The sequence below is a fragment of the Rhagoletis pomonella genome, unplaced genomic scaffold (genome assembly GCF_013731165.1).
Source record: "Rhagoletis pomonella isolate Grant_MI unplaced genomic scaffold, Rhpom_1.0 Rhpom_scaffold_00008, whole genome shotgun sequence".
Lineage (NCBI taxonomy): Eukaryota > Metazoa > Arthropoda > Insecta > Diptera > Tephritidae > Rhagoletis > Rhagoletis pomonella.
Window position 1 is genome coordinate 34,224,559 of NW_023458562.1, and position 13,906 is coordinate 34,238,464.

Below are 13,906 nucleotides of genomic sequence, written 5' to 3' on the forward strand. Positions count from 1 at the left end.
ATCGGAATGCAATTGCAAGCAGAGTCGATTTAAGAAAACCGACGGCTGGTACGATAAAGAAATTGAAATGTATGTTAAAGAAAGTCAGAACAACAAGAAATATACATATATACCCTGCTTTTTGTCCATCTGGAAGAATTTTAAAAATTCTATACAAATTAATTATATTTGAAATGCAACCGTAGGCACCAGCTCAAATAATATAATGGTTTGAACTCAGTGACCTAACGTTCACTGAAAGCGCAGTATTCTAGAAGATTAAATTATTCCACTTCTGAAGTTTGCGAAACAACAGCAACGAAGTTGACGAAGAAATGCTCGATAAGATTAACAAATCCTTAAAACCCTTAACTGTTCAGAATGTTAATAAAATTGTGAATGAATTTGGAAAAAGCCTCGGAGAGATCAAAAGGGTCAAAGTTGGTTTGAAATCCCAATTTTTATGAATCATGCAATTTTTTGAGCTTGTAAGTGTAATTTGAATTGAAAGTTCATATATTACTAAATAAATTTAAATAAATTCATATATTTTACCCCATTATCATGCGAAACTCCAGTACTCCTAAGAAAAATTCACTAAATGAAAATGAAAGAAATGTCCATTAAAACCGCCTTAATTAACACAATCATCTCTTTCCTATTTTCGGCTTCACAGCAGGAGATTAATTAGAAGAGATCATGTTATTAGGTTAACAGCATTTGACACAGTGAACATTTTTCAAAACCATGTCCACTGAAAGGATATCATAAATGATAGACTATTTTTTTTTTATTTGGTGAGATAACAAGAAGAGCCAATTAGGAATGTAAGTATCTTCTAACCAGCAAACGAAAGAAACCAAAATCACGCAATTTACGTTGTTCTGATTTCGAGAGTAAGGTTATTACAGGTTTTCTATGTACGGCATAGGGCTGCACAGCAGGGAGCCAATTAGGAAAGGTCAAGCTAACAGGAGTACAAGATCTGGAAAAGGTGTTTGCTTGTAGGAGTTCTCACTGAAGTAATTTCAAGTGTAAGTAAATGTCAAATGTCAATGTCGGTTGCAGCATCAAATAATAAGAAGAAGAATATAAGAGGTCAAGAAGGACAATTAGCAACCAAACGCCGTCTTAATGCCAACCAGGTCAATTTCAATTATCTAAAATGTTGTTAATTAACAAAGGTCAAAGTAACAGGATATCATATAAACGAGAAAAATATCTGCCAGTGTCAAAAAAAAAAAGAAAAAAATATGCACACACAAAGATACTTGTTGCATACAACGTAGAGGTCTATGTACCTGTAACGTAAGTGCATAACTCACAGATTTGATCTTTACCTTAGGGACATAGGTCAGCGGACCGCATACTGTGAAAAACAACGAACACAAAAGATTGCGCATTAGAAAAGGTCAAACTAACAGCAAAACAGACTTAGAAGAAAGTCGTTGCATCCGAAATATGTAAGTAGCACAAAATCACAATTCTCACCGATGATCCTTGAAAGTAAAAAAAAAACTAAGCTGAAAACTGTTAACTTCTCAAGAATTTCGAAACAATAAAATAATGGAAAAGTAGGTGAAGTGATTTTCATAAAGTCATTTGACCTTTGCGCTGCGCCACTTCTGTTGTCCTGTTCATTTGACCTTTACTAATTGATCTTCTGCTCTTAAATGATAATTTTTACAACAAATTTTACTGAAGAATGTAAAATCTTCCTTTAGAAGTCTTTCGAAAGCATGTATCTCAGTCATCGAAGCTGAAAAATCAACAAAAAGGAAAAAAAAACAAAATAATGAAATGAAAAGTAGAGACACGCCCTCGTCCTTGAAAAGGTCACTGGAATAGGATAGCAGCATTAATGAAAAATCTCTTTGTGCAAAGTCCTTGCAGGGTAAATATTTAAGGTCTTAGAAAAATTCAATGAAAATACATACGCGAAAAAGTGTTTGCAATTGTCTCTTATTTACAAAAATCCTTAACCAGGTAGCTGACTTCTATACTTCTCTATTCTTGTTGCTGGTTTTTGTTCATTTATGTTGATCCTTCTTAAGCAATCCTTCTTTACTACTTACTAAAATTTTTAGGATCCTGTTATTTTAGTTTTCGCGATAATGAAGTATTACTTTATAATTCGTAGAAGAAACCCGAAAAGTTTCAGAAACTAGGGAATTTACATTATTTATTTATCTGTAAAATAATTTTAAAGCAATTTTTAGCCCTCTTAAATTAATTAACAACATTTATTCGAGAGTAATATCGGATACCAGTACACGGTTAAAATTTTCGGTTTTAATTTTAAACTTTTTGGACTACATATATGACCAAACTAAATGCAGTTTCAAAAACAAACCTTCCAAGTTTAAAAAAAGAGAGCACATATGTTGGGTTTAGAATTCAAACGGTTCGGTTTAAATTTTAAACCCAAACATTTTACAGTTTTATTTAAAACAAAACAAAGAGAAAAAAATTCAAAAATATTTATAATTTTTTTATGAAAATATAACTTACTATATGAAAAACATGTAAATCAAAATTTCAAAATTCGTAGAACATTTATAAAAATTCAACAAATTTTAATAAATGTTCACCACAATTTGAAACATTTTAATTAGTATCATAAAGTGCACGTGGGAAGAAGCCTGGACATACCGTTGATTATCGACAAAAAAAATTGTGTATGGAAGAAAATGAGCAATACCTTCCACAAAATTTACCAAATGCCAACGGTAAGTCCTAGCTACTTAAAATTTCCACTTTGAATTGAATAGATTAAAAAACTGCATACTCAGAATGTTTTTAAGAATTCTAATTAAAAAGCTCAAAATTTTGATGAAACTTTGTCGAATTTTGCTGTTTTTGTACAAAGTTGGAAATTCTGACTTACATGATCTTTGTTAGATAGCGTTAAATAATAGAAAACATTAAATAATCGAAAGGGGAATAGCCAAAAAGAGGTAAAATGTCTCTTCGCCACTCTAACTACAGCTTATGTTTTTCATATAACCGAATTTTGGGAGGGTATAAGTATTATTTTTTTATAATTTCATTAATTATATTATTATTAAGGATGCTGGCTATGTTTATGGCTCTCTTATATTTTCTGTCCGTTGTGATAACGAAAGTGCTGCATACATAACTAACTTCCCAGGTATTTCTACTTTATGCTTTTTTGTAGCACTGTGTTATCAATAGTTAAAAATAACTAACTTGTAGTTAACTTTTTGGCGGAATCACGATGAACTCCTCACCTTTAATTAGATATGACAATATCAACTTAAAGAAGGTGTGAAGTCATGCAGATGTCATGCAGACGCAATCGGGAGTTTGTTTTCTTTACAAGTTTCCATTTAAAAACCCTCATACAAAAACTGCTTTGAATACATTTTTTTCTGCACTTTACAAATACTTTTTCGTATTCAGGACATTAAATGCAGGATTTTTAACTAGAAACCTGTAAAGAAAACGAACTCCCGATTGCGTCTGCATGACTTCTGCACGACTTTACAACTCACTTTAATTTGGTTTTGTCATAGCTAAATAAAGGTGAGGAATTTATCGAAATTCCGCCAGAAAGTTAACTACAAGTTAGTTACTTTTAACAATTGATAATTTTTCACTGCAGGGAAGTTCGAAATTTTATATTATCATTTTGATGTTATGTCTGACGGAATTCGGGTATGGGACCACCTCTGTAGAATATGTAAACAAATATACGAATATGCAATGTTGAATTTTAATTAAATAAAATAATGCAAAAAATATATAAAAATAACAAAATATTTTTTATGGGTATTTTATGTCCAAAGAAGTTAGTTAAAAGTTAGTTGATATGTATTCCAGAGGTATCCAGTTCTGACATATTTGAGGTCATCGCCTTACAAAAGTAGTTAGTTTTTCTCGAACAAAATATACAGTTAATAGTTAGCACTAGTATTCGCGTAAACAGACTTAAGTTAGGTATAAGTTAACGTCACTTCCTGCAGAGTATGTACATATGTATTCAATGACGGACAGTCTTAAATTTTATATAATACAAGAACACATTGACCACTCACCTTTTTACAACAAAACACCTTAGGACGGCTTGAAAAAAGATTCCAATTCATTTTGCGAAATCATCATTTACCAAATATGTATATAAGTTGATTTCCGGCAATCAACTTGTGCGGATATCCTTCAGCAATTTTCGAGCGGACACACCGCCGCACAACTGCCGTAGACATACTTACGTACGTATTGCAATTAGCCGTGATGCATACATATTTCACATATTACTAAGCACTTTGGTTAAGACGGTTGCTAACCGACTTCCTTTTAATACAGTAACACTTTAAAAATCCTTTGCAGGATGTCGTCCAGCTTTTTCAAGCAGACGCATCGCCACACAACTGCTCTGGACAAATAATAAGTAGCCGTTAGCCTTTATATTTCTGATTTCACTAAACACTTTAGCACAAATGGATGCAAATTGTCTTTACTTTTAATGCACTAACACTTTTGAGGCGAAAAAATTAGCATATTTTATTAATTTGCAAATAAAATTGCCTATACGACCACCACTTGACAGTTTACAGAAACCGAGATGAGATTTTTACACCAAATACTTTTATTTGCATTTTTGTAATACAATAAACTTATGGAATGCACTTTTTATATATTATTTTTGCACAAATTAAACTTTTAAAATGGTACAATACACACAGCGTCTAGTAGAAATTTATTCGCGGTATTTGACGGAAGGTACAGGAAATGAAAAGCAAAGAAAAAAGCCGCAAGTGAGCGCTTAGGTATACAAGCACGTATTTACATGCATACAAGTTTGTATTAGTTATAATATTAATAACATTTCTGCAGAAAATGCTCTGCCCTCGAAAAAATAAAATAACTTAAAATAAAAAATATATTTTTATTGCTCTTAATTTTTAGATTTCACTGACTTGCCAACTTCAAGCATTTCCAAAATATCTATCGTTTTCGGAACACTTCCGAAAGTCATATGGCGGATGTGCGCTTGCAGCGACATCAACGATTTGACATTTCAGTTTACAGCAGCAAGTAGTTTGCTGAACCATTTATTAAATTTTTAGCATTTGGCGGAGGTGGTTTGGCAAATAGTTTGCTATCCTTAATTAGATTATTAATGCAATACAAATTTTATAAGTTTTTTTTCCAGTGCACGCTCATTTGTCGACGTTTATCTGGACATAAGAGTGCTATTTACGGACAAAGATAAATACTTGACATTTTTCCATTGGCTGGCTGTTATTAAATAGCGCTAGACAAATAGTAAATTGTTAAAACAATCGTAAAAAATGTATCTACAAACTTTATTCAATGTATACGTAGTTAGTTATAGTTTACGTATGTATGTATAGCAAATTATTCACTGTCCAATGCACGCTCATTGGCCGTCATTAACCTGGGCTTTTCGAGTGCTATTTGCGGACAAATAGAAATATTTAACAAAATACCTTTGGATAGCTCGTTTCGATGGCGCTTTCCAACATTCATTTGTTAAAACAGTTTAAAAATATTAGGAGAAAAACATATGAGTATTTTGTGCAGTTTGAGGTAATAAGTAATTTATTATAAGGCTTGCTGAGCATGATATACAAAGTACCATATTAAAGATGAGTACTACTTGAAGTACCACGTTGCCAAATAGCCAGATGTTAATTGCCACACCACGTGCTAATAAATAACCTATGAATTGATTTACATGCATGTGTACATAAATGTATGTGTCACCGTACACGATACATAAGGAAAACGTAGCTTCATACATATGTATGTACATACCTGTTAATTATGCCCTTTTCTGATCTCTTTGTAGTAGTTGAAATGACTAAGATTACAGAATAGTAGCACCAAAAAACGGAAATGGTAAAAAGACTACTGACAATCAGAATAGCGTTTATTTGATTTGTTAATAGGTGATAGGAACGTTTCCTCTAATTGAAAGTTTTAAAATCTTTTACTTATTTTTTTAGGTTAAGTACCTATTCCATTTAGTATATGGATAAGTTCCTAACAGCAAAACCAAATACGGTATTTCGCTCGTTCCCACGACAGTCGGGTCTACGTAACCGGAACGACCCAGATAGATATATATCTGGCCAAGGACTGCCACCACTCCAGCAACACTCCCCAAAATCTCTTTGGGGAATTTGTATGCTGTTACAACAACAACAACAACGGTATTTCGCTCCGGCTACTGCAGCAGGTTAAACTCCTACCTGAGTAGATTGAATGAGAATGTGCCAAATGAGTGTCCGGCATGCGGACATGACTCGAAACATCTCTTCGCATGCCCGGAAAACCCATCAACCCTAACGGCCTTGTCCCTGTGGACCAACCATACAGAAGCTGCACGCTTCCTAGGGCTGCCGTTAGTGGAACTTGACGACAACGACTGAGATACCAACCGTCCTGGGCGGGGGTGTTGTAGCCGCTACAACAACAACAACAACGGTATTTCTTGGATTCATATTTCTTAGTTCCCGTGGTATTGGATTATGCGCTTTGGAAGCTAACATTGTTTATGCGTATAAAGACTATGATTCTTCCAGTATTTCCAAAAAAATAGTTAATTTCAATATTATCTCAGCATTTTTACACAATTTGTTTTGCAGTATACTCCTGAGTACAAATAATTCAGCCCAGCAGTGCATTTTCTTTTGGCGCTTACTGTATTAACTGATATACAAACATATGTACATGCTTATGTGTACATGTATGTACATGCATACATATGTACATAGGTACTCACTTTGTAATCACGACTTTTGTTAAAGCAGTGGCCATTCAAAACTTCAGTGTAAAATGCTCTTCGTAGAATGTTAATTGTTCGTTACAGTGGAATCATAAAATAAACCATAAAATGGCCCACGCACAGCAACATCCGCAGGTAGAATTGCTATTGGTAGCCATAACACGAAGCATCACCCACATTTTCAATGGGATCACGAACTAGGCAATCAGTTAAAGAGAAATAAAATAAAAGTCAGGTAGGTAAGATGTCAAACATTTTCAAATGCATGTTACATATTTGTTTTGAACACACATTTGTACATGAATGCCCGTCACATCTTATAATTTGTGCATTTGTGCAGCATGTTGCAAGCAAGACAACCTTCCTTTCGAAATGGTTCAGTTGATCGCGCTCGCTGGTAGCAAGTAGACGAATAAATTTTAAATTGCATGCAGGCGGGAAATTGTAAGAAAACGAACATGGATTTCAGAGTAAGTGCAAGCCACATTATATTAAAAGTAATTTTGCATTTTTCTAATTAAATTTTGTAAACAGATACTTTGCCTGTTCATCATCATCAAGTGGTCCTTGGCACGGCAGACTTTATCGCCTACAGCGACGCGACAACAAGCACTTTATTTCCATTCACTTCAATACTATCCCAAATATCAGATCATAAATGCGCTACCAGAAAATAAGGAAGAGAGCACAAGCACAGAAATACCAACCAGCACAAAAGCACCAACGACAAGCACTACGACTGAAGCCAATTTCAAACAGGCGGCCAATACGATTGAGAATACCAATATCGACACTAACATTTCCACTACAGTGAATTTGACAACCAATTCGCTTGAAGCGTCAACAGACAACACAATTTATACGGCTGCCGAGTTTCCGCATGATCTGCTCGAGATAGCGCGGTCAAAGCTCGGTCTGAGAAGTCTCGATGAAGTGCCTAGCATAAGTGAGCTGGCTGAATTTCTCGGCACTTCTAATGCAGAAGAAACCATTAAGTATATACGCCAGCTAACAAACACTGATCAAGGCATTGAGCTGATAAAAGCATACCTAGAATCTGCAGACTTCACCGATCGCACGGAAGAGTCGCGTCGTGGACAACAACAGCAAGAAATGGACGGTGGACGGACTATTGTAGAATCAACAAAGCCTAAGAGCAATCTGCTCGAGCGCTTAGCAGCCTATTTTCACATTTATAACTTATGGCCACAAAGTAATGGCGTCGATGCTGCTGACGCCCGCAAGCAAGTGCAACAGCAGTTAAGTAAATACATTAAACCTCAGCTACAGTATAGGAAACGCATGCAAGCAGCAGCCGCACATCATGGAGGCGCCCACCCAACAGGCGTACATCATCCCCACAAGCCGCTTTTAATACGTAATCCATTACCGTATCATTATCCCATACCTTTCCGTCCTGTCTTCGGAAATCGCCTGCCACAACATAACGACGCTGCTGCAGGCAATCCAATGTCAACGACAGTCCATTTGAACACGCCGAAATTCTATGTACCATCGCATATACAATTGGCACGTGCAGCCAATATACCGCCGCAACAATTGCAAACGCTGCTGCAAAGCAAGCCCAAATTGGCGGAATTGGCTGCCAAAGTGAGCCATTTACCACTGACAAATGATCGCTCATCGCCCATTGATGCACAGCTATTGGCGGCAGTTAAACGCGCTGTAGAACATGATGAGGACTTGCGTAAGCTGCTACAGGCGACCGCCGAAACACTTAAGTAGTGAATTAAGAGTTTGTTTATGTGCTTAAGTATTAACAAAAATGATTTTCAAATAATTAATGGAATGTATAAATATATGAGCGATGTTTATATTTTTGAAACATATAATTTGTTTTTCCATTTTATTATAATTAAGATAAATTTTATACATTAGCGAAAATGTACTTCGTGTAAGTCTTTAAGAAAAACAAGTAAAACTTTTAAAGCACTCACACAAAGGACACATAGCACATGGTGCATATCGCGATCAACTGCCACAAATAAAGGGAAATGCATAAGCACATTTATTTACAGTCGCACGAATTTTAAGTGGGGCCTAAATACGTTAAATTTCATTACTTTTTCATTTGGGAAATAATAGAACAAAAAACATAGTTGTGAGAAAAATATTATTCAAGGAACTTATGCATTACATTATCTGTAATGTATAAACGTTATAAGAATTATTGGCAACAGTTTGGTATATTGTTACCTTTTGGTTGCTTTGCTATTTAACATGTATATGTATATACCCTTCGTAATACGATGCAAAATTAGGTCTTTAGGAATGAACAAATCCACGAGTATTTAAAGGTAGTTGCTAATAGATTTGTTCTCACACTAAGCAAAAGATAAATTATAAAAACGAGTTTACTACATATCAGGATTCAACAGCTGCACAAGTGTTGAAAAGCTGCTTTTCAATATTATTCAAATTTTTATCGTCTTACTAGTAGCGAACTCATGACTTCGAAACACCTACCAGCGCAGGTCGTATACAGCGTTCGTGCAATTTGTAGCCTAATTTGGTAACTACCACGACAGTACTGGGTTCTACATCAGGTTCATCCTGTAAAAATTGGTTCGTTGATTCCCATTGAAGTTAAATGAATCGTTAACGTCAAAAATCAAACACTCACCTTTTCAAAAAGCGCTTCATGCATATTTGGATTGAATTTTTCGTTGAGTGGATTGAAAGGTTCAAGACCATGACGTTTGAACACTTGTAAAAGTGAAGCTTTGGTCATCACCAAACCTTCATACAGATTCTTCAAATGTGGATTATTGTCGTTGACCTGGAGAGGGCAAAGTTATAAAAATGTTAATACATTAAAGTTTGAAGTAATTAAAGCGTTATGTAATATAAATTTGGAACTCAGTTACATACCTGTTCTTTCGGCACTGCCTCAGTGGCATGCCCCAGCGTATCCGCCACCTCGAGCAAATCTTTGCAAAAGCTTTGTATACCAAAAATTTTTGCATCCGCTATCTGTTTAGTGAGGCGTGTACGCAGATTTTCACTGTCAGCCAATGAACGTTTGTACTTGTCAGTCAGATCATCATTCTTTTCCTTCAATTCATTCACTTCCTTCCTGAGTTGCTCAATTTCTTGTGTAAGCTTCTTTGTCGCCTCGGCAACAGCATTTTCCAATTGGCCACTTGAACCTTCAGTATCCGATTGTTGAGGTTTTTGTGCCGAATTTTCCGAACTATAGTGGCGCAAGGATCGACTTTTTCAATCGAGAAAAAAAAAATTATTAAAATCAAGTAATGGCGCATCATACACAGAGTAACCAAACTCAAAGCGCAATGTTATTTATTACGTCACATCACGTCTTATCACATCCTATTATCGCCGCACCGCAGCCGTAAGCGTCCAACCCACCAACACAACAACAATGGCTGCTGCTGGACCGGCGATAGAGTGTGCTTACCTAGTCGTGGACGTCACGTTTTGGTTCCTCCATGCAGCCATAAAGCGATTTGTACGTGTGAATAGTGAAATACTCTTCGTTGACATTTTGTTCGCTATTCCTTAAGTTCTACTGACCAATATTAGGACTTGTTTGACCTTTGGGCTTTTTTGAACACTACAAAATTTTCCAATTTTCACAGAATATTTCTTGTGCAATCCGAAATTGATAATGGCAAGAAATTTTGACAGCTACAGCCGTCATTTGCACATTTTCTGGATACTGTGCTTGGCGACATCTACTGGAGAAGGGCGATTTTTAGCTACTACAGTGGTGGTCAAAGTTTGGTATGAATGGAATTTTATTTGTTCTTAACCGATTCCGTTAGTGCATTTTGTTCCCAAAACAGCAGTTTGGGTGCCACTGTGATCGACTGTTTTTCGCACTTTCCACTCACAGGTGGACAAGTGATTCTTGAAAGTAAAATGGAATTGTAAAATCGCATGTTTGTCTTGAAATATAAAATGTAACTGTAATTCGCCTTTTTGCATTGAGCGAAACTGAAAAATTTCTGATATATTTCATTTTTGCTTGTTTGAAAATATTGTTGCCAAAAAATAATGAAATATGAGCTCGAGAGCGCGCAAGTGTCGTGTGCGAAATTGTTATAATGAAAATAAAGAAACGCAGTTTTTTTTCATTTCCCAGGGACACAAATGAAGCAGGAAGAATCCACGCATCGTGCCCAGGGAGAATCTTCCGCCGCACGACCCCTTTGTTTTTTGTAGAGCATTTTCCGTGTGGATCTGTGGGTCAGAAGTTCTTGAAACCAGGTGCTGTCCGTCCCAACACTTAAATTGGGTGAGTAAATGTGCACATTATAAAATGTACATACATATGTACGTGAGAAACCGGGAAAAATTATTAAAAGATTTCCTTTACGGCCGATCGTTGTGTGCGCGGTGGTCCTTATAAGTCATAGGGAGCCCTTACAAAAATGGGCACAAATCAGAATTTGTACTTGCATTTTCGCTTGCTTTGAGTAGATGATTTTCATTAAAATTTAAACTTTATTAATCTGATTTTTTAGAATTTTTTTTTTCGAGTATGTTTGGTGAACCATTAAATTTTAGCATAAAGTGCAAGGCTTAAGCGGCTGCAAAATCGCGTTGATTTTTAATATATTTTTTTTTTTGTTGGCGGCATTTTGGACTTTTTTCCATACAAGCATGAATTTCTTAGGGAAGAAAAGGCGCAATACCGTATGCAAAGAAAATTAAAAAATCAACGTCAGTTTTTATAAATTCCACTTGTTATACGAAAAAACCCGCAAAAGCCGCCAACAACAATTCCATGTGAATGAATTTCAAAAATTGTTTTCGTTTTGCTTTCGCATTAAATTCGCGATAGGGCCGTTTAAAAATTAACGCTATTTTGCATTTTTTTTTAATAAGAATTTGTTACATTTTTATTAACTCTGTATAAAGTTCGAAAGTTTGAACCATATTTTTTTGAAAAAAATAGCAAACAAATTTTAACTTTAAAAACGTTGCAAATAATTAAAAAACAAATAACCGTATACTCATTTCTGATCCCCACTGTATATGCAACTATATACATATATGCAACTTTTTGTAAATTTGGTGGACTAAACTTGAGATTAATAGACACTACCACGCAAAAAGCCCCTCCAACTATCTTTCCATCCAACTTGGCTCCATCCATAAATAAATTCACTGCACACAGTGCATTCCGTTCAAGCAAATATTGACAATTTATTCGTCTGTCAACGCCATTTTGAGCCCCACTTTGTGTTAAATTATGAGCTTTCAAAATAGGCTTTTTCCTCAATGAATTTTGAACCAATAACAACACAATTGTATCTAATGCTTCTGCTAGTAGCAACGCTATTAATTTTTTTGCGAAATGATCGTAAATAGTACTCAAGTTTCTTACAGTGAGGGATAAATAGGGCATTGGCCCTAAATACTGATTATATCTCCCCAAAATCGTATTCTTTTATGCGTGACAATTTGGGTTTTGCTATTCGGTATGTCGTTCCGGGGTTAGATGGAAATGTCGTTGAAAACATGCGCCAACTTGTTCGAAATATGTCCATTACCGAACGCCTCTGCGTTTTAATTTTCGACGAAATATGAATCAAACCAGATTTCACGTACAACCAAACTATTGACACAATTGATGGGTTTGAAAAATCATAGGAAAGGCCAACGTAAGAGACTTTTTTCGAAATGGACATATGTATTTTCATACTATATTTCGAAGAACGGCCTTTTACACGAAGACATTTTATTCAAAATTATCGAGGACTTAAAGAGTATCGTGTTGAATGTTAAAGCGGTCATTTGCGACCAAGCTCCCAACCATGTGGATTTATTTCAACTTTTAAATACTTGTGAAAGTCGGCTGTATGTTATTTATGAGGTCACACGAATATTTTGCATGTACGACTATTGCTAGTCTTATGTTTGTCAAAAAGATGAACGACCTTTTTGATGAGCTAAATTGCGAAAATTTAAATTCGACTAATCCATTGATGTGTCCAATAAAACGGGGAGACACGGGAAAAAACTCAAGACTAGACATACATTTGGAATTTTTGCGGTCAATGAAGCTCCTCAATGGCTCTCGAATAAAACACATTCAACGCGTATGCATGTATAAAAATCAAGTCCATGCAAATGCTTTCGTAAGAGCTCTTTGACCTGCACCAAAGTGTACAGCAAAATTTTCTCTGTAAATTTTGTCAAGACGACTTAGAAACCCCTTTTTATTAGAGAAAGAGCTAGCCGAGGTACAAGCACCAATCTTACAGCCCACAAAATCCGATAGAAATCATATTTTGTTAAAGACTCTGATAATGCTGAAGTCCAGGTGCAGCGGTATTTGACTGGTTATGGGCTTGACCAACTTAAATGCGAAAAGTGCACTAGCATCTTGATGAAGGCACATGGTGAATTATAACTAGACTCCGAAGCCACGATAAAAGCCACAAAAATCTGCAAGGACGATTGCGGTTTGAAAATTTTCAATCCTGAAGACTTCGTTTTCGAGGTGTGCCGATATCAGATGGTGGGGTATTGTCAACTATTCGCAAAATACACGCATTTAACGGATCTCAGTTGTCATTCGCTATCATAGAAAAAACCGAACAAATTTTTCCACTGTGATTCTTGGAAGCTGGCGACTGTTTAAATTATCGCTTAAATTATTAAGAAATTGGTATAACCATTCTTTTATTTAAAAATGCAAGTTGGGTGTGGAAAGAGGAGGTTCAAAGTCAGAGGTGCGATAAGTTTTTGTTTAAACTTATGTGTTAGGGTCCTTCAAAGTAAGAGGCAAAGTTACTGAAGGTACGTTACATCTACACTTATACACTTTTTCAACAATCCGTAAACTGAGCAGGTTTTTCTATATTAAAGGCCAGTATGCACCTCTCAAGAAAAGCAAATATAAAATGACGTATGTACAAGAAATGGCTAAGAAATTTTCTTGAGGCAGTTCTTAAGAAATTTGCTACGCTTTCTACTACGATTATCTAAATTTTTTTTGTGAAAAAGAGCACAAGGCAACCCATGTTTGGAATAGAAATATATGTCCGTTCCATTATTTCTCGAGGAAAGAGTGAGGCAACATGCTCAGGCCGTTTCTGAACAGAAACTGCCTGGGAGTTTACTCTCTTTTCCCTTTCCTATTATCATGAAAATAATTCC

At 35.5% G+C, this 13,906-nt stretch overlaps 2 protein-coding genes across 6 annotated transcripts; one reads left to right on the forward strand and one right to left on the reverse strand.

Annotated features, from left to right (window-relative positions):
- Positions 1-5,032: 5,032 nt before the first annotated feature.
- LOC118744664 lies at positions 5,033-8,602 on the forward strand. 5 transcript variants are annotated; one of them, XM_036477833.1, is made up of 4 exons: positions 5,033-5,081; positions 6,780-6,989; positions 7,095-7,224; positions 7,289-8,602. In XM_036477833.1, exons 3-4 carry the CDS (start codon positions 7,183-7,185, stop codon positions 8,498-8,500), a joined length of 1,254 nt encoding a protein of 417 aa, XP_036333726.1. In that variant the 5' UTR covers positions 5,033-5,081; positions 6,780-6,989; positions 7,095-7,182; the 3' UTR covers positions 8,501-8,602. The 5 variants fall into 5 exon arrangements, with proteins under 5 accessions (XP_036333726.1, XP_036333722.1, XP_036333725.1 ...); XM_036477829.1 differs by having other exon boundaries at positions 5,081-5,769; positions 6,615-6,989; XM_036477832.1 differs by having other exon boundaries at positions 5,081-5,769.
- A 267-nt stretch (positions 8,603-8,869) lies between these two features.
- Positions 8,870-10,425, reverse strand: LOC118744665 (grpE protein homolog, mitochondrial). Its single transcript, XM_036477834.1, has 4 exons — positions 10,194-10,425; positions 9,647-9,989; positions 9,399-9,554; positions 8,870-9,328 (listed from the first exon to the last, which is right to left on the reverse strand). Exons 1-4 carry the CDS (start codon positions 10,277-10,279, stop codon positions 9,221-9,223), a joined length of 693 nt encoding a protein of 230 aa, XP_036333727.1. The 5' UTR covers positions 10,280-10,425; the 3' UTR covers positions 8,870-9,220.
- Positions 10,426-13,906: the final 3,481 nt, after the last annotated feature.